The sequence below is a fragment of the Monodelphis domestica genome, chromosome 4, assembly GCF_027887165.1.
Source record: "Monodelphis domestica isolate mMonDom1 chromosome 4, mMonDom1.pri, whole genome shotgun sequence".
In the NCBI taxonomy this organism is placed as follows: Eukaryota; Metazoa; Chordata; class Mammalia; order Didelphimorphia; family Didelphidae; genus Monodelphis; species Monodelphis domestica.
Genome location: NC_077230.1, coordinates 7,047,939 through 7,068,785, shown reverse-complemented (window position 1 = coordinate 7,068,785; position 20,847 = coordinate 7,047,939). Strand labels below are relative to the sequence as shown.

General features: G+C 44.3%; 1 protein-coding gene and 1 long non-coding RNA gene across 3 annotated transcripts in view; one reads left to right on the top strand and one right to left on the bottom strand.

The window, feature by feature from the left end:
• DOP1B (DOP1 leucine zipper like protein B) overlaps nt 1-20,847 on the bottom strand; it is a 130,312-nt gene that overhangs the window by 7,162 nt on the left and 102,303 nt on the right. For both annotated transcript variants that reach the window (XM_007493149.3, XM_007493150.3), the window contains exons 28-34: nt 13,971-14,053; nt 12,913-13,022; nt 12,631-12,777; nt 9,824-9,885; nt 9,033-9,161; nt 7,645-7,781; nt 7,081-7,136 (exon numbers count right to left, since the gene is read on the bottom strand). In XM_007493149.3, the coding sequence (XP_007493211.2) occupies nt 7,081-7,136; nt 7,645-7,781; nt 9,033-9,161; nt 9,824-9,885; nt 12,631-12,777; nt 12,913-13,022; nt 13,971-14,053 (724 nt within the window). The remainder of the gene's footprint in view (nt 1-7,080; nt 7,137-7,644; nt 7,782-9,032; nt 9,162-9,823; nt 9,886-12,630; nt 12,778-12,912; nt 13,023-13,970; nt 14,054-20,847) is intronic.
• On the top strand, nt 4,407-5,268 carry LOC103095617 (uncharacterized). The gene is made up of 2 exons (XR_466905.3): nt 4,407-4,628; nt 4,789-5,268. It is a non-coding gene; the product is annotated as an uncharacterized LOC103095617 (long non-coding RNA).

Genomic DNA, 20,847 nt, shown 5'->3' with positions numbered 1-20,847 from the left:
AGGAAGGAGGCTTCCTGGCTGGAAGCCATGCTAGATTTAATCCTCTGCACATCCCCCCTCCTCCCTCCACCCCAGGGCCTCTGAACTCCTGCCTGTTATCTCTCTCCTTTTCCTCTCTTCTTCCTTAATATCTTCACTCTATTGTAAATTAATTTTCCATTAATTCCATTCTGACTAGAGTATTTCATTGGGATTTAGAATTTAAATCCTGGTGACCAACTAAAAAATATCTTCAGTCCAACCATAAGTTTTATCCCTAACAAACTAGACTAGGAAAGTGTGAACTCAGTTGTTTATTTTGTTATGAGGTTTAATATAATATTTGCTATTTTAGAAACTTATAACAAATTTGACCAGAGAGCTTTTCTAAGTTAGTGTAAATTATCATGTATTCATTACATAGACATCAAGAGAATTTAGGAACATCTGTGAAGTCTGATAGTTTTTATGATATAATTGTTAACAATAGGATATAGTTATATTTAATCCTAAAAATGATTGAAGAGAACAGTCACTTGAGGTTAAATTGTATGGGAATGTAATTGGAAGGAATAGCCATGTGTGAAAGGGAATTCTTTATTCTCTTTGCCTATTTTGAGTTAATTAATCAAGAAACCCCTACTTAACACTTTGTTAGCCATCAAGTAGGAGTATCCACAAGTCTCTTACTTAGAGAGCTCCACACTTTTAATTCAATCAGTCTGAAACTCCTGAATCCTTTGATAAGAGCTTATACCCTCAGAGGATGAGAGGTGGATCCCACAGACACTGGCCCCCTGGGCAGTGCTAGGCAATTTGGAAACTGTAATTGGCCCCTGTGGACAGAGGAAGGGACAGGAAGTGGGAAAAGGACTATTAAAAAGTCCTGAACTTCCTGTCCAGGGGTCTTTGGCTTGAGTTTTTGGATTGGATCGTTGGCTTAGAGCTTCAGCTGGTGACTTGTCTCCTAAAGGTGGCATTAGATTTGGACCTCAGTTTAGGACTGTTTCTTGGGTGAGTTAAGTAGCTGGCCTTTCCTTCCTGGCTTCTGGAGAGATTAGTTCTGGAGAAGTCGCCTTCTCCTGAAGGACGCTGTGTTGGTGGCACCTTTGTATAAGATACCACCAGGTCCTCTGGCTGAGGGCTAACGAGACCTGCTGGGGCTAAGCAGGACACCAGAGCAACATTTAGTGCGATAGGCTAGACATTTTCTCTACTCTCTTCTTACATTTTTCTACTTTCACTCTTTCTACCTCTCTGTAAATAAAAGCTACTAAAAGTCACTTGACTTGAGCTATAATATTTTTTAATCAGCAACCACAATATTACTTTAGAATTTTCACATTAGCATAAAAACCCAATTTTAAATTCTTACACATGGAAAAGAAATTGGTTGAGGATGAGGTAGTCCAATGGATTATCTTTTGGTCATGGCAGATATAGTTCTGTATCATGAGAAAGCTGAGAAGGTGCTCAGCAGGATTCCTTAGAAAGAAACTTCAGTTTTATACTATTATATTACATGGCTTTGCATCATTGTCAACTTATACCTGGCATTAGTACTCCAAATTAGAGTAGCCTTTTGCCCTTATTTATGTCCATCTTTAATCTTGCTATGGCAAATTTTCTATAATCATGAAAAGTAAAAGGTCCTACCTAGATAGGCTAATGCTGAATAGGAATTAAAGATGAAGGTATGTAGAATTTAAGCCATTCAAATAATCAAGTGGATAAATACTAAAAATTTTAGTTATCAGTAGGAAAGAATGACCTATGATCCATTGGATGTGGTATTTTACTTTGGTATTATCTATACCTATATAGAGAAAGCATATCCTGAAAGTGCACAAAATTTAAAGGAATCTGAAATACATTTTTTAAAATAGTGGCTAACATGAGTGAAATTTCTAATCCATTTGAGCATGGTTATGATTATTGAATAAGCAATGAAAGTGAATTAAAAAGCTCTTGTTTTCACATCCTCAGCATATCATTCTCCAAAAGGGGAAAAGGAGAATGTTGAATTTGTGTCTCATTCTCCAAAAGGGGAAGTGAGAAGTATAATTTTTAATTTTCAATTTACCTTCGAAATTATTTGAAATTGAAATAATAATGCAAGCATTTACATATTGTTTTGGGTCTATAATAGAAAACATGATTAGAAAGTTATTTTTCATTACTCTTCTAAGCACTAGTATCAAGTAATTTTTAAGAACTGACAGTACATTTCAGCCAGGCCAAAATTACTGAATGTCTGTTGTGACTGATACACATACCCCAAGAGTCAATTAGTTCCTATTGGAGTATTTGGTTATAGATTTCTAATGTTATTTTTCCCCCCTCTAGAAATCAAGCTATTCAGGAACCTGTCTATGGCAAAGGAACTTTCTACAAAGGAACAAAGGTCACTGAAACCTACCTCTGGACCCATAAGACTTGAAAAACATGACAGACTTTGGGAAACTGGGTAGTTTTTATTGTTAAGATTCTGCCAAAGGCATAGAGCCAGCCTTGTCAAGGAGTCACTGAAGACAGGGAGTGCCCCCTGAAGCAGATAAAGATCTACAGTTAGTCCTAGGGAGAAGGAATCAGGAAGTCTTAAAAGGCTTGAGCTTAATATGGCATATAGTATGTAAGGAGATACTTGAGCTTAATATGGTATGTGAAGAGATGACCCCAGTCTATGGTAATGGCTAATAGCACATCTACTTCTGTCAGACAAGGCTGGCTTGCTTCTGTCAAACCCAATAAGGAAATGTATGTATGAAAATGTTTGAGTCCACCTTCTTCTGCCTATCCGAACTCCTATAAAAGCTGCATGCAACTTCTGTTCAGGTGCTTCTCACTAGGAGAACGCCCTGGCCAGTAATAAATAAATAACTAAATAAAGGTTCCAATAACAAACTCCTGGGTATCTGGATGTTGTTGCTTGAAGGGCCCCACTTTACCCCCCCCCCACCATGCCAATTGTCCGTGTTTATGCCCTTTGTCTCCTTTCTACATTTAATTACAGAGGGAAACTTTGTCTTAGGAAACCTCCAAATTTACCTTTGTCCCTTGGGATCTTGCCTTTGAGGAACTCCCAGACTGAGCCTTGCCCCTAACTGAATAATAAGTCATCTGACACCCATTAAGCACCCTGAATAGGAGGGATAGAGACCCTAAGCCTGGCTCTGGGTGGTGGCCCTAGGAACTCTGTCTCCCTTGTCCTGATTAAAGTCTTGTTCTTTGTATCTGTTTTAGTGGTTCTGGGTTTTTCTAGGCTGACAGAAGAGCAAAGGTCTTTCATATATAGTATGGCATTTCTAAAAGTCAAACAGGGTTTTGTATTTGATCTTGGAGGCAACAGGGAACCATGGAGTTGATTGGCTGGAGGGAGGGTAGTGGTGGTGATGATAAGGTATGCCTAGTGTTTTAGGAAGATTACTTTTTTTTTTAACCCCTACCTTCCATCTTGGAGTCAATACTGTGTATTGGCTCCAAGGCAGAATGGTGGTAAGGGCTAGGCCATGGGGGTCAAGTGACTTGCCCAGGGTCACACAGCCGGGAAGTGTCAGAGGCCACATTTGAACCTAGGACCTCCCATCTCTAGGCCAGACTCTCAATCCACTGAGCTACCCAGCTGCCCTCTAGGAAGATTACTTAGACAGCTGGGTGGAGAATGGACAGGAAGAGGAACTAACCAGGTTCCTGAAACAGTGTGAGGTGATGAAGGGCTATACAAGGGTAGTAGATATTATCAGAATGGAGAAGGGAGTGTATATTAGAGAAAGGATAAGAAAGATTAGGTTTCAGAAAAGGCCATTCAATTTGGCAATGAAGAGAGCAATCTTTGGCAAGGGGATGGAGCACTTTTAGCTCATTAAAAAGGAAAGAGAGATGGGGAAAAAAGTGGAGAGAAAAATTATGGATGACTCAAGGAATATGGATCCCAAATGGAAGAGAGATATAGGACAACAGCTAGGCAGACACAGTATTTTTAGGATGGGAAACCATGCTAGGGTTGGAAGGTGGAAGGAAGCAACCAACAGAGGCTGAAGATGAGTGAGAAGGGAATCATTTGTGCAAATAGGGGGATAGCTTGGAACCCTTCCCTCAGGTGTAAAGGAAGAGGCGGTGGGAGAAAATGGGCTCCAGGTGATTAGTCTGAGTTTTCCCCAGAAATAAGAGGAAAGGTTCCCAAGGAGATGAGTCATAGAAATGGGTGGGTGGAAGTTAATCATTGAGGAATGCTTGGGGGACAGTGGGGGAGGGCCTGGCTATCCTTGTTTATCAGTATTTGGCCTTGGAGGTGGGGCTGTCTCAGGGTTTTCCGCAGCAGAGAAGGGGGCAGGCCAAAGAGGAAGTGGTCTCAGCTGGAGCAAGGCAGGGAGGGCCCAGGAGGATGCCTGCATCACAATAGGTTTGCCCAGTGGGAGCAGGGAAGCTTTCCTGGCCTGCTACAGGCCAGGCAGGCAGTGAATTTATGGGAAGCTGGAGAGTGCCTGGAGGGTGTCACACTAGCAAAGCTGGAGCTCCCTTAAGTATTCAGATGGATCTGTGATCTCCCTCCAGCCCATCCGGAGGGAGTCTGTCCCATTTTTCCTGATTCCTTGGCCACAGAACGCTCCTTGGCTTCCCTTGCTTTCCTGAGATGGTACAGCTGTCAAGTAACTAACTGGGCCCTTTTTTCTTTCACATTTTCCTTAGGACATTCTTTATTCCTCCTGCGCTGCAGCTTGCTCTTAGCCGCCACATCCTTGATTGCCAACTTGTTTCTTGTAATTATATTTTGATGTAATCTTGCAATTATTGCCCATTTATTTTCAGTTTCTCGGAGATTTAAAGGCCTCCTAAGAATATACCACCACCAGGGGAAGACTAGAACTACAAAGCTTGGCCTGGTTCTGGAAGGAGTCTGAAGTCATTGAAGAAGCCCAGCTTCCTCCTCCTCCGCCATGACAGAACCAGCTCCATCTCGGGGCACCGTGTGGATCCTTTTGCCTCTGTAACGCCCACTCTAGCTTCTGCTGCCTTGGATAAATGAACCCGTCAGCAGCTTGCCAGCTGCCTCCACTCTTTGGGAAAACAAGGAAAACCACGCTGACATTCTCTTCCTTCATCCCCTCATCACCCCTGGACCTCCCGAAACCAAGATAAGGACCCTCCTTACTTGTGCATTCGGGGCTCTCACAGTGATTGTCTATTCGGATTCCTACTTTAGCAGTGCCTGGCCCATTATGCCTAGTTAATACATGTTTTTCCATTCATTTGTCCCAATCAATTGCACGTCATGGTGTGAGAAACAGAGATTTGGCATTTTGCTTTTTCCATGGGGAAAACGATTTTTTAAATGGTTATACATTTTTTTTAACCCCTCACCTTCCATCTTGGAGTCAATCCTGTGTATTGGCTCCAAGGCAGAAGAGTGGTCAGGGCTGGGCCGTGGGGGTCAAGGGACTGGCCCAGGGTCACCCAGCTGGGACGTGTCCGAGACCACATTTGAACCCAGGACCTCCCGTCTCTAGGCCTGGCTCTCAGTCCACCGAGCTACCCAGCTGCCCGGGTCATACATTTTTTAGAAGATTTTTGCATCATTCCGAGCCTAATGGAATCACTATGGTGTCGCCTTCCCAAAGGAGCATCTACAGGACCTCAACCGACTCAAAGAATCCCTCTTCAAGGGACGAAGGGACTGACTGTGGAAAAGAGGCTCATCCACTAATTCTCATCATAAAGGCCAACTCAGGAGGGCTCTGGGTCTCTCCCCTGAGGACACGCTCTCAGCCGGCCTTTGGAGACTTCTCATTCTTATCCAAAAGATTGTGTGTGAACGCATAGATATCTTTTCCCGGTTTTCAGCTATATGTGACTAACCGCTGGTTTGAGCTCCCCAGTTGGTTGCTGAGTCTGCACGGTTTACTATACCAGGGCAGAAAAGGAAGTGGGTTCCAGGGGGCAGATCTTATGGAGGTAGCCATCAAAAGATAAGAGGTGACCAGGTTTGGGTGGAAGAAGGAAGAGACTGGGGTAGCCAGGTGGCTCAGTGGATACTGAACTAGGCCTGGAAGTCCTGGGTTCAAATCTGACCTCAAAGATTTCCTAGCTTTGTAACCCTGGGGAAATCACTTAACCCCGATTGCCTAGCCCTTACTGCTCTTCTGTCTTAGAAATGATACTGAGACAGAAGGTAGAGGGTTAAAAAAGTATGTTCATTAATATAATTAAAACATGATTCCTTCTCATACGCCCCAATTCCAGCCAAACTGGCTTATTTACTATTTCCCATACACAACATTCCCTCTTCGACTTCCATGCCTTTGCCCAGTCTGTCCCCTATTTCTGGAATGCTCTCCCTCTTTACCTTCATCCTAAGATTTTCTTTTGTTGTTCAATCACTTCAGTCTTGAGTCCTGTCCAATTCCTCATGACACTATTTGGGGTTTTCTTGGCAAAGACACTGGCCACTGCCTTCTCTGGCTCATTTTACCAATGAGGAAACGCAGGCAAATGGGGTTAAGTGACTTGTCTAGGGTCACACTGCTAGTATCTGAGGCCAGATTTGAAGCCAGGAAGACGTATTTTCCTGATTCCAGGGCTGGCCCTCTATCCATTACGCTCGGATGCCATATTCCTAGAGGGGACCATTTCTGAGCTTCCCAGCTCTTGGTATTCTTCCATTCCCTCCTATAATTATTTTGTATGTGTTTCATATATGCTTAGTCTTAGTACACACACACACATCTATATTTATATATATACTTGTTTGTTTTTTTCTCTCAGTAGAATATCTCAAGGATATTCCCCTGAAAGCAGGGAATATTTTATTTTGATCTTTGTCTCCAATGTTTATTAGCAGAGTGTCTGGCACTGGTAGACACAGTGTTTTTCAATTGAATTGAATTTTAAAATATTCTGCCAGTGGCGAGGGACCTCGTAGTGTAATGAGCAAAACCGCAGTATAGTTGCAAGGTTGCATGCTTGTAGACAAATGAACAAGAACTCCTTTCGACGGCACTTTTTGTCTTTATAGTTTGCAAAGGCTTATGAAGACCTCGAAGACCAGACGATTCCCCAAACATGCATAAGTACACAAATACAAAGACATTCGGAAATGCTTACTTTGATGATTCATTCCTCTGTTTTAGATCATCTTCAAATTGTATAAATGTCTGAATCTTGAAAAAAAATACAACTCTTAGTGACTTTTTAAAGTGTTTAAAAGCATAGTTATAGTTATCGCAGTCTTCACCAAATTTGGTGATTAACCAGAACAAAGTGTTCATCTGTTTAAATACCTGACTGTTTGGTTCTTTGGGAATCCTTATCAATTAATGATCAATGCATGTCCTTTTCTAATCTAATAACAATGAAAAGAACGTTTTATGAAAGTGAAACAAAGGCAACTTTGGAAAACCGTCACACCAAAGTCATTTTCCTGAGAAAGAAATCAGGAGAAAAGGGAAAGGCAGAGACGAACAGTGTGGTGCCAGCTTGACGGTCTCGTTCCTCTCAGATAAATAACTATCGAGACTTTTACCTCTTTTTCCCCCTTAAAGCCTCTTGCCTATGTTGGTAAAAAGCCTTCACACTTCTGCTCAGGGGCCTTCCCAATAGTCTGCCCGCCCAAGCTCTGCCCACTTCTTGGCTAGAGCTTGTATTTTTAAGACAAATGTTTTTGCTCACCAGTTCAGTGACCATTATTGGCCACAATGAAGTCAAATGTTGAGGAGATATTCTTAGCAGCAAAACTCTGAAAAAAAGGAACATCTGAGCAGCCACTAGGGATGTCTGTCCAACTCTCAGATTCTCTGTCAGTCGTTCTGGGGAAAGATGAATAATAAATATATCAGAAAAATATGAATACAAATAAATGCTTTTATTGGTGGAGCCTAAGGGATTGCTGTTAACTTGGCTAATAATATATTGAAGATAATAAATTAAGAATATGTGGTTAAATGTCTTCAGGTTAAAAAGAATCACTGAACCAGGTATAATGCCTATTAGATGACCTCAGGGAGCGGGAGAGGGGGGAAGGGAAGGGAAGAAGAGAAAATCTGAATCCTGAAATTTCAGAAAACAATAGCCAAAAATTTTCCATGTAACGGAGAAAAAAGAGGACCAACTTTTGCATTTTAGATGGTCCTGCATCTTGGGGAGGGGGAAGAGGATCTTTCCCAAAGGAGGAACTGAATCACCCAGAATGAATCACACTAGAAGAAGGAACCCAAGGAGGGAGAAGGCTATTTCAGAGAACACGTAGATAAGGAACTTGGAACCCTCAAAGAGGAAGCCAGACCCTATGAAATAATCAGAAAACCCAAGGAGCAAGACAGGAATTGGACAGACCGCTGAGTGAATGAGAAGGAAGCAAGGCAGCAATACAGAGGAGTCTCTGGCCCTGCCAAAGAACCCAATGCTAAACTTGAGTCTGTGCAAGTGTGATAAAGAGCTAAGATGGGAGCTGCAAAGGGCCTGCACTGAATGTTTTCAGACAGCCGAATAAAGTCATGTTGGTGTCACAAGATGGGGAAAGACAGGAAGGGCCAAAACCCAAAACAACGTTTGTTCTTGTTAGGCTTTTTGTGTAGTAACTTATTTTCCCTCTTGATGGGATAATCTGTAGGTAGAACTCCAAGAGGAAAACCCTGTCAGCAACAAAATCTGTGACTCTTCTCTAGAGAAAATAATCCAAGGCCATTTTTCTGGCACTTTCCAGATGCCTCTGAGGCAGAACTTTCAGGGGAAACGAAAGAGCAGAATTTAAGAAGGGCCTGAAGGGCCGAGCTGAGGGATACCCAGAGCAGCCAGCTCCTTCTCAATCATTATTCTGGAACCCCAGAAAGGAGGGAGAAGCTCAGACAAATCTCCAGCCCTCTCTCCTAGAGGAAGTTCGATGGAAATGCACACAAGTTCCCACTTGGCGATGGACTTAGCACCAAGTGAGCGAATTTTAATGAGTATGGAGGAGAACCAGGAAGCCTCTTTTCCAAACTCCCCCCTCCTCCCTGTGGTTTCATGCCTTGGGTGGCTCCAAACCAAAGTCCCTCTCAGGGAAAGGCAGCATTTCTTACCTTGAATCAATGGAAGGTAGAGATGATACTGATCAACATCTCCACTGAAGACAGCAAATGCTTGCCGCTTCAGCAGCATGGCTTTCTGCTCAAAACTCGAAAACAGTTTTAAAGAGCTGCTTTGCATGTCTAAAATGAACAAGACAAATAGCCAGTACTTAGTGAAGAAACTTGGGTTGGGGAGGGTGTTATCGATCATTGATAGTAATAGAATTATTATTTCCTTCAGAGAAAAATCATAACCCAATTAAAGAAAAGCATATGCGAACCATATATTTTGTATTTTATTTGTTACTTTACTTTCTGTCCTAACTAACTCTAAGCAAGGAGGGCAAGGGCTAGGCCGATGGGGATTAAATGACTTGTCCAGGGTCACATATAGCCAAGAAGCAACTGAGGCCACATTTGAACAGAGGTCCTCCTGACCTCAGGCCCGGTGCTCTAACTACTAACCTATCTAGTTGCCACATACTCCTCTGCCCCCAATATCTTTACTAAAAGTGAGGATATAAAGATTTATGAGGATATAAGGACAGTATCAAATTCTCAAATGTTTTGCTATTCCGAGAAAATCATTACTTAAAATTTCTTTTCAAGGTGAATATTGGGGATTTTTAAAAACTCATTTCGTGTGTGAGATAGGAAGAATGTCAAAGTTAAGGTGAACTGGGAAGACTCTCGAAAAAATACACTGTGTTTTTGAGTTTAGGTTTGGCTATGTGGAGATAAGATTTTGTCTCTAAAACATTCAAAAATTTAAATTACTAATAATCTTTGAACAATATACTTACTCATTAAATCTTTAAACATTGTTTTTTCATGTGTCAGAAGATGGTCAATAATGGACCTCCAACTAAAGATGGTAAAAATAATAAGATTAAATGTTAAACTGGGAATCGAATTAAAAGTATCAGAAAAATATTAATTTGAAGATTTCCCAAATAAAGTTGATGAAGAGAAAAAAAACAAAGAAAAAGAATACTTGTATTGTGGAAAGGAAACTAGACTAACAGTTGGTGGGGGAAGCGGCAACTGGGAGTGGCAGTTGGGTCTTGTGACTAGCACTTCCTTCCTGCTGGGTTTTTACTTCCTTCCTGGTGTTGGAGGAGGGAGGAGCTTGTTCAGCCCAGTCTTGTGTGGTGTGCCTCTTCTTGGTTGAGCCTGAAGATTCAGGCCCAATTAATTCTGAAGATCAGAACTGTTCTTGTTTGCTTTCTGTCTACTGTTAAGATTCTTAATTAGACAAAGCAAGGACTGATATAGAGTAGATGGGAGTGGGAGACCCTCTGCCAGCCTCTGGGGCCTAGCCTTAGCTCTGAAGCTGAGGAAAAAACTCCAATCCCAACTGGTTATTAAACTATATTATTTGAATTCACTGTCAGATAAGTGGACTATCTTTTCTGGGCATAGAGGGAACTGAACATCAGTTCAATCATTCAACGACAAAGAGTCCTTATTGGACCCCAGCTGTTTCCTCTCGGCAGGGGGCATCTCTCGCCTTTGCCTCACCAAGCAATATTCCTTCTCTCCCCTTAAACTCCTCCATACCATATAAACCTCCCTTTACCCCCATTTTTGCATATCCTCCCCTATCTCTCCAATAAATATTACAGTAGGTAAAAAAAAAATGCAAAGGCCACTTGTTCTTTAAGATTATCAAAGGGACAGACAAATCATTAATAAAACTAATGAAGAGAATATATGACTCGTAAATTTTCAGACTTTATTGTTAATTTTGACTTTTTCTAGACTTTCCACCAAATAAATTAGCTTCTTTATGATGCTTTTTGCTTATTTATCATAAAGCACTGTATTAATAGATAATTTGTACACTATTTCTCTTGCTGTAATTGATGTTCTCTGGCTTGTGACTAGAGAGAGCTGCTAGTATGGGACATTTGCTACAGAGATACTGGGAGATACAGAGAGATGTTGAGAGAGATACTGGTACAGGGGAATGCACTGGGGTTTGCCTACTGATTTCTATTGATGGCTAGTGGATCAAATCTATTTCCTAACCTCCTCCTCCCTTCACTCCCTTTTCCCTTCTCCAACCCTCTCCCTCCCAGTTTCTTCTTGAAGCCTTTGGCTTCTTCCCTCCCCCCTATAAAGATACTCTTTTCCTTTTCAAGTCAGGGGGTTTATTGGGAAATAGGATGGGAAACTGAGGTAAGAGGAATGAGGGTGTCCCTCATCTAAAATGAAGATTATGAGGGCTCGGGAAGTCACAACTATGACAGAGGGACAGTCAGAGATGGAGGACAACAGTTAAAATCTTTTCTTTACAAAGCCACCAATTTCAGAAGCCCCCCTCAAGGGTCCTTCAGCCTGGGTCAGAAACAAAATAGTATCAGTTTAGCTTCTTCCCCCTGGCCAGCTTCAACTCCCAGAGCCAGAGCCAGAGCCAGAGCCAGAGCCAAAAGTCCAAGATCCTGCTTCTTCTCCTCTCAGTGGCCAGACCTCCCAACTGCCTCTCCTGGGAACATTCTATTTGGAACCTTCTCCTTTATAGACAGGCAGGTCAAGTCCCTAGCTTGTTTCCTGAATCTTGGTTTACAAGTCCCCTCTCTCTCCACGCCTCTACCTCAGCACTGAAGTGGTGGTGGAGAAAATAAGGTCCATTTGCCAGTGGCCTCTAAAGATTTCTTCCAGCTATAACCAAGACTATTTTATAGAGTCCTGTTTTAAAGGGGTCATCAAGACCCAAAAAGGACATCACAGGAGAGTTTAAAAGGATCTTAGAGACTAAGATACCTCAAAATATCATCGTTTTTTCCTACCCATGGCATCAAGAGCTAGAAGGAAGCTTGAAGAATTCCCTCTTTCAAGATATTTTTAGTTTTGTTGTTGTCATGTCTAACTCTGTCAATTCTCATTTGGGGTATTCTTAGCAGAGATACTCAACTGGTTTGCCATTTCCATCTCCAGTTCATTTTACAAATGAGGAAACTGAGGCAAACAAGGTTAAATGATTTGGCCAAAGTCACACAGCTAGTGTCTGAAGCCAGATTTGAACTCAGGAATCGAGTCTTCCTGACAGTTGGGGCTCTAGTGTCACTTAGCTGCCCATTTTAGTTTATGGTGGATGTATTTGCTAGGAGTACTTCTCTTAGGACTAAATTCAACAATGTCGTGTTCCAGCTGTAGATGTCAGCTTTCTATCAGGCTCCCCGCCAGCCTGAGATAGACACACTTGAAGCTTGATAATGTCCCTTCTCTAGACACGGGATGCCTGGAAGGATTAGGACAGCCATCCGAAAGGAGAAGACAGAGTTGGGGAAAGAGGTGGGATCGTTTACACCATTAGAATCCACCCGCTCTAGGAATAACTGCAACATATAGTATGGACAGGAGACAAAGTGTCAGGGCCCAAATGAAAACGTTCTTCCCATTGGGATGAAGCACTTAGCGAGATGACCCACTTTCAGATAGCTGAATAACGTGCTAGGAAAAAACAAGTCCATTTGGTTAGTTATCAGCAATACATTACAATTGGGGGGTCTTTACTAGGGCTGGAGTTTTCTCTGACTGCCCCCATCGCCGGTGAGATGACTGGCTTTAAGTCAGGCTAAGTTACACTCAGAAGATCATTTCTTACTGCACACAAGAAGTATCCATCTGGAAGAAAGCCGGGTCCAAGTATAACTCGAGCACTTCTTTCTTCCAGGCTCGCTTAGTGTAGGCATAACTACTCAGGGAGCTGAGTAGCTGGGCAGCAGCTCGGAAGCTGGGAGTGTTGTAGGCACTACGGAAGGGGAGGCGGGAAAAGGAAGGAAAAGATCAGTTTAGAGGATGGCCAGAGAACATCCGGGGCTCTGTGGGTCCGCCCCTCGCACGCCTATCTTCTGGGGGCGGTGAAGAAGCGAGAGCGTTGCCTTACCTGTGATTCCGCAAATAGGGAAAGACGTAATAGAGCAAACGGGAAATCAAAGGCACAGCTTTCTCCTTCTCGTCGCTCCGATAAATCATGTCCAAGAGACAGGCTACAACCTTAGGACAAACCGCCAAAGGAATACAATTCTCAGTACCCGCCCCGGAAGCTCGGGTCTCAGACAGTCTCACTAGACTTTCCGGATCGTCCCTGCGGTGCAGTGAAAGGGTTTCCTGGACAAGCCACCTCCCCTGCGGGGACCTTTAACTGCCCGTCTGCAGGAGGACCGGCCTCGCCTATCTCTCCAAGGCCTCGTCTCCATTCCAGCACATGTTGCTAAAGCGGCATGGCCTTATGGGATGGATACACTAACACGAGGGCTTCCGGAACTTTGATGCTTTAGTACTAGAGTACAATGTATACTATATGTAACATATACACGTATATAATACATGTAATATATACTAGTCTATAATAGTATAATAGTACTATGAGAAAACGTCCATTGCGAGTAAGACTGGCCAGAAGCCAACCTAGCCTGGCACCAGCCCCAGCCCACAATTCCCATCCTGCACCGGGGCCAGAGCTCCTGTTAGGTGTTCCTTCCAGTCACAGGTGTACAGCCGGCAGGTTTTCCTTTGGACCACATACATCTGAGCGGCTCAAGCCTCTCATTGTACAGATGAGGAAACCGAGGCACGAGGAAGTGAAGTCATTTCCCCGACGTTACACAGAGGCTTGACTCAAAGTCTCTAACAGCAGAAAGCCCGCGCTCATGCCAGGCCCCGCCCCGCCCCGCCCCGCCCCCTCGACAGCCCCTAGTTTGAGGAGAGGCGGAGCCCGTGCTCAGATTGGAGATCTGCTCATTCTGTCATTCTCTTCACGAGGCCTCCGTGACGAAATGTCCTCCTTGGCCCTTACCCTGGCACGTTTCGAGGCCAGACAAGCATCTAAAGGTCCCACAGAGGATCCTGGCGCGCTCTACGCCCCAGGGGTTTGCACACTCTAACTTCAGACAATGGCGCTACCCCTCCCCCCCAGCGCAGAGCCATTCCCGAAGCCTTTACCTCCGCCAGGAGAGAGAGCGCGTGCACGCTGTACACGGAGGGGGCGGAGGCCGACACCATGGACGAGGGCGCAGCGGAGGCACCTGTGTGTAAGAACAATAACGGCACGTTAACTTACAGGCAGAGCGTGACTTTGCCGTCCAGAACACATCACGTGAGCTGAGTCACGTTATAATCTCTCCACATCCCCACGTGTTACATGTGTGCGGATCTATTGCTCGTCACTGACAACACACACACACACACAGAGGAACGAAGAGCCCGAGCGCCCTTTGACTGACCAAAGAAGCCGTCTGGGGTTCAAAGCTCACTTCCTCACGTTCCCCTAAAAGAGCCCGTAGGATGGCCCAGGCTGGATAAAAGCCCCGCCGAGGTCCTTTAAAATTTCCTGGGGCAGGGGGAGTGAACAGGAACTCCTGGGGCCGGGGTCCTGACACCCAGGTGCCAAAAGGGAAGACACATCAATTTTAGTCTTTGGTACCCAGATGTTTAACCTATGGTCATAAGAGATGGATATATGTGGGCTGCTGAGGTTGGAGGTACTGGGACACGGTGCTTGACACCCTCATTCACAGGTGGCTAGGGTATCAAAGTGCAACCATATTGCCATGTGGCAGGCATCTGGGCGGGTATATCCCTAAAATGCATAATCAGTACAAGGGAGAAAAAGGAAATTCCCCTTCATATCCAGACACAGTGATCTTTTATCTTGCTACAAAAGCACTGGCAACTTCTTGTAATCCTAACTGTGTGTGGGTGATAATCTAATGCACCCGTCCTATGTTCTATGGGACTACTACCTCAATAATTCAGGACAATCAGAGTGAAAACTATTTTCTCATTACTTTTGTCATTATTTTTAATCGTTTATGAAAATTTTCATCCTTCATTTTGATTGTTCAGTATTAAGAACACATTTTATCTTTGAAATAATCTTTATGAGCAAAGAGGAAGATTTTATTATTGTTGATCATCACAATTACTTTTTTCAGCCAAGGCTTTGGCAATATATGGTGAATATCTATTTTTAATCACTTGAAGCATCAATTGGTGATGCTACATGATTTTTATATTTTTGATCTTAGTCACATTTCTATATTAATCACCTTTAAAAAAAAAGGGGGGGGGATATGTAGCATCCCAAGCATATTCACATCTATGAAATATAAATGACTGTATGGCGACTGTGTCTCCAAGCATAAGGTTATACCAAGGAGGCTTGTGAATGTAACCTTGAACTGGCCATGCGGCCCTTGGCTAAGACAAACTCATTAACATGCTCGGACTCAATTCCCCGGGAAAGCCCGGTTTGCAATCTACACGCCCAAAGGTGTTCCCTCTACCTTGCCATCCAATCTTGATTGTCTATACTTTGTGATGTGGTTACTACGTGCTTGGGAGTACCGCCCAGGCAGGACAGGAATAAAATTCAGAGGCAATCCCATGAACTTCCTCTTGGCTCTTGGCCTTTCTCCCTTCCATGGAGCTCCACTGGGCTCCTCAATGACTCTGTCTCTCTCCTCTTGACCTTCTCCTTCCCCGAGGTTGTAACCATCTCGGTCTGCATTTCCTACCTTAATCTCCTCCTCCACCTCGTGTTCCTTTGTACTCATACTCTCCTATCAAAGGGAGTATCATAGGGGTTGCCTGCCCTATTCAACCACTGACTTGTCCGTGTCTTTCATTTCCACCCTGGTTCTCGGTTCCTACCTCTCCTCGGGTCCCATCACAAAGGTGAGCCCCTTCCCTTGTGGGACCCTGCTGGTCAGGGAAGTCCATTAAGGAAAACCCCACAGTCATGGTGACCTGGGTCAGGTCAGTGAGACCTGGGATAACATGTCCTTGCGAAACCACATAACTAAGGACACATCAACCTTCGTTCTTGGGACAAGGGGCCCGTGAGGGTACCATCCGGAGGGCAAGTTCCCACGATATCAGTCTGTTTCTTCATTGTATGTCTCACTATGGCGTTGGAGGATTTCCTTATTGTGTCTTTAGAGATCTTGTTTTCTGCTCAAGATGCTCGGCATGGATATCATGTTTTCTTCTAGTGTTCATGTCTTTTAGCTTCTGTTTTTCTAAATTGTCCTTAACTTCTATATATTGGCATTTCCAGTCATTGGTTATCTCCTTTCTTTCTTTTGTGAGACTCGCCATAGAGGAGGAGTTCTTCTATCCTGCCCATTCTTTTTGTGGCACAGGTTGTAAATTCTATTTTCACAAATTTATTTCTCTTTGAAAACATGCAGCACCATCCTGCTTTGGTTCAATTTTCTCTTAGAAATGCACAGCTTCCTCTAATTCAGCAGCAGTTGATTCATTTTCCTTTGTCTTACATCTATTATAGATGCCGTGACTTTTCTGGTGGATCTAAAGGCCTCTTCTGTTATTTCAACATCATTCCTGTTGGAATTTATTTTTATTTTTTCATAACCCTCACCTACTGTCTTAGACTCAATACTAAGCATTGATTCTAAGGCAGAAGAGTGATAAGGGCTAGGCGACAAGAGTTAAATGACTTACCCAGGGTCACACAGTTAAGACATGCTGGAGGTCACATTTGAAATCAGGACTTCCCATTTCTAGTCCCGGCTCTCCATCCACTGAGCCATCTAGCTGCAACTTGGTTTATGTTTTATAAAAGTCTTTAACTGAGATCTGCCCCCCCCCCCCAGCCCTCCTTATATATGTATTCCCTGTTCCATGTCTGATGGCAGTTTGCCTCACCTCGGCCTCCTCTTGTCCTGGGTCCCTCTCCTCTAGGATCAGTGGAGTCACACAGACACACACTCGAGTCCTAGACCAGCGCCCCGTGTTCCTCAGTTCTCTGGCGGGGACTGTGGCGGTCCAGACCCGCCTCGGCCACCACAAACGTCTGCCTTTTGGCTTTCCCAGGACTGAGAGGAAGGAGTGCCCAGGGGACGGGATGGGGAGGGGATGCAGAGAGGGCAAATGAGGGGTTAGGAATGAAACTTCTCTGCCGTGAATGCATTCAATCGTTACCTCATTAGGGTTCTTGGTGGCCTGGACCATGGAAACAGCTGAAATTCCTTTATTTCTTGGTTCTTATTCTGGAGAAATTGGAGATTATAAAAATATCTTGTGGTCCAGTTAGTTCGTCAGATCCACAGTCTTAGTGAATGTCCAGGATCTTTAAACATGCCAGTGAGACTCTTCTCGCACTGCGCTATGCATCAGCCAATAGCCACTTTCTCAGTGAGGCAGGGGAGCGCAGATTTGGAGCCGGAGCAGACCCAGAGATCTGCCACCCTCTCGGTGCGCGGAGGCCCAAGGTCAGAAGGGCTAAGCAGGCCTCCGACTTCAGAAGCCCCAAGACTTCAACCCTAAGCCTGAGCATAAAGATGGAGGAGCACAACGTAGTCGTGCAGCTCAATCCCCGCAACAAGATTGCAGCTAAGATCTTAGAGGAGAGCCAGACCATCAAAGGCCAAACCACAGTGGGCGCTCAGGTGTTTAGTTAGTTTGAGGGTGGAACGCCCAGGTTTCGACCTGCCACCTCCCCCTGAGGGAAGGTCCCCCTTCACCAGACAGCCTGGTAGTTTGGGTGGGAGCAGCTAATCCCATCAGAGCTTAAGTTTCTCTTTTGTCCCAATGGTTTCTTTTGTTCCTCTGGTTCATCTTGAGCAGTGGCACTCCCAGGGGTCAGGATCAGGGTGGCCAGAGTTCAATCCTCGAACTCTGTGCAATGGTGTGTGGCGAGCAGCTCTGTGTCGAGGCCTCCTAGCGCTGAACCCCTTTTGCCCTTGATTAAAGAGCGATTCTGACTATTTAATAGCTCTGCGTTTTTTCCAGTTAACAGGTTAAACTTTCCATCACAAGATCACAATCTGCAGGCAAGTGACTGGGGCTGGGAGGGCGAGGATCTTGGGCCATTAACCTATTGCTCTTAACCCAGAATGGAGCTTATGAGGCCAGACTTCAGGAGCAGAAAAGAGTCTGGGCAAGGCCTCCCTAAACAAAGAAAGAGGATCTAGAAGCCCAACTATGGGAGCGAATGAGGACCTGTGGCTTGGAGGCTCCTTAGGAGACTTCAGAGAGACAACCCAGGGGCAGAAGAGGACTGAGACACAGATTTCTTCTCTCCCAAAGAGCCCACCCCTTACAGAAAGTCCCAATTAGGAAGCAAGGCTGGAAGAATAAGTCACAGAAAAGATAAAGAACTACTATGTTCTATCTACATCTACAAAGACTAGTTGTGATCCCCAAGGCACAAACCCAGAAGAGAATAACTCCAGGCCAAAAAAGCCTCAAAACACCTGTGAAAGAGAGAAATATTGAAGTGAATGTGTTCTGTCCGATTCTGGTTCAGATTCCAAGGAGGAGACACACACGGTAATGCAATACACAAGAGGTGCTTTATTCAAGCTATAGCTTGGGCCTCCACAAGAAGCGGAAGACCCCTATAGCTTGGGAGTCCACGAGAAGCGGAAGACCCCTATAGCTTGGGAGTCCACGAGAAGCGGAAGACCCCTATAGCTTGGGAGTCCACGAGAAGCGGAAGACCCCTATAGCTTGGGGCTCCACGAGAAGCGGAAGACCCCTATAGCTTGGGACTCCACGAGAAGCGGAAGACCCCTATAGCCTGGGAGTCCACGAGAAGCGGAAGACCCCTATAGCTTGGGGCTCCACGAGAAGCGGAAGACCCCTATAGCTTGGGACTCCACGAGAAGCGGAAGACCCCTATAGCCTGGGACTCCACGAGAAGCAGAAGACCCCTATAGCTTGGGACTCCACGAGAAGCGGAAGACCCCTATAGCCTGGGACTCCACGAGAAGCAGAAGACCCCTATAGCTTGGGACTCCACGAGAAGCGGAAGACCCCTATAGCTTGGGAGTCCACGAGAAGCGGAAGACCCTGAGCATTACTTAGGTCTGGCTTATATAGAGGAGCTAGAGGTGGGGGTTGCCAAAAGTGAAGACACATCAATCTTAGTCCCAGATGTTTGCTTTTAACATATGGTCTAGCCAGTGACCTAGGTCAGGCCAGTGAAACCTGAAGTCTCGAGATAACATATCCTTATGGCAGTACATAAATAAGGACATGTCAGTTTTAGTTCTTGGGACAAGGGGCCCATTGGGGTATCATTGGGAGGGCAAGTTCCCATGATAACATTATGTTTCTTCGAATGTAAGGACTGGTTTTGCAAGGTTATCGCATGAAAAAATGAGATAGAACTCCGGATGCCAACTGGGATGGGAATGGAACATCCAGCTAAGAAAAAGTGGAGCAGTTAGAGATTTCTGGCTTTTCCCTTTTTGAACTGAGAAGGGAAGGAGCAAAATCCTGCCTGAGGCTACTTAACTTCAAATCTCTTGTTGAGCAGGAAAAGATCCAGAATAATCATCTGTATTACTGTGGTTGGATAGAGACTTTTTTCTCTTTGGGGAAGGCAATGGTCTATCCTCCAGAAGACTCAAAGCTATATCTCCGTACCAAGAAATACCATCAGCTTATACCTACAAAGATACTAAAATCGTCTGGGACTTATGGTCTGGCTTATATAGACTAGTCTTGAGCCTCAAAACCCTTGAAGAAACCCATAGGAGGAAGATGGTTTAGAGATTTCCTCTTTCCTCTTTCCTAATTTATTATACCCAACCCCTTATCTAATAAATAGATACATATTTTTTTAAACCCTCACCTTCTGTCTTGGAGTCAAAACTGTGTATTGGCTCCAAGGCAGAAGAGTGGTAAGGGCTAGGCAATGGGGGTCAAGTGACTTGCCCAGGGTCACACAGCTGGGAAGTGTCTGAGGCCACATTTGAACTTAGGACCTTCTGTCTCTAGGCTTGGCTCTCAATTCACTGAGCTACCCAGCTGCCTCCAATAAATAGATATTTTCACTTTAGTGAAGAACTCAGACATCTTAAATGTACTGGGGGGGGGGGGGGGTCATAAATAAATATAATCAACAAAAGAAGAAAGAGATTGAAGGGGATTTTCTCTAATCCTTCATCTCTGGTCAGATCTAATTCCATCATCCAGATAGCTCTGCCTGGAGGGGTGGGTGGGGTGGAGGGAGAATTGGCATTTCTCTTTATCTGTTCCCTCTTTCTATCTTACCTGTCAAAAACTTTGGTTCTTGATTCCCTGCTAGTACACCGCCCCCCCCCCCCCATATTGGCCACAAGAGCAGTAAGAACTCCTAGAAGAAATGATGCCAGAACTAAAAAGAGAGTTACATTATTATAAAATGAGATTACAAAAGAAATGAGGGAAGGAGGAGAAGGAAAGGGGGAGGGGGAGGAAGAGGAGAAGAATGCAACAGTCAAGATAAGATTTGGTATCTACTATTAAAAAGAGTATGGAGAGCATGGAAATTCAGAAAGGCAAAAGATATAGGCCTACCAGAATAATTTATCTGGAAAAACTAAGTATAATAAATCCTTCAGAGAAAAAAAATGGAACCTTCATTAAACAAAGGACTTCCAGACAAATGTAGACAAAAACCAAAGCTGAATAGAACCTTAGACTAGAATCAACAAAAACATAACAAAGCAGGGGCAGCTGGGTAGCTCAGTGGATTGAGAACCAGGCCTAGAGACGGGAGGTCCTAGGTTCAAATCTGGCCTCAGACACTGCCCAGATGTGTAACCCTGGGCAAGTCCCTTGACCCCCATGGCCCAGCCCTGACCACTCTTCTGCCTTGGAGCCAATACACAGTACTGACTCCAAGATGGAAGGTAAGGGTTTAAAAAAAACACAACATAACAAAGCCAATACAAGTAAACAAGAAGACAGGACTCTATGAAGATGAACATTCTAATGGGGGCCGGCGAGTAATGACAGAAGTATCCCATCCGAATCCTAAAATCAAAGGAGTAAAATAAGGATGAAGCAGAGATTTCGTTGATTG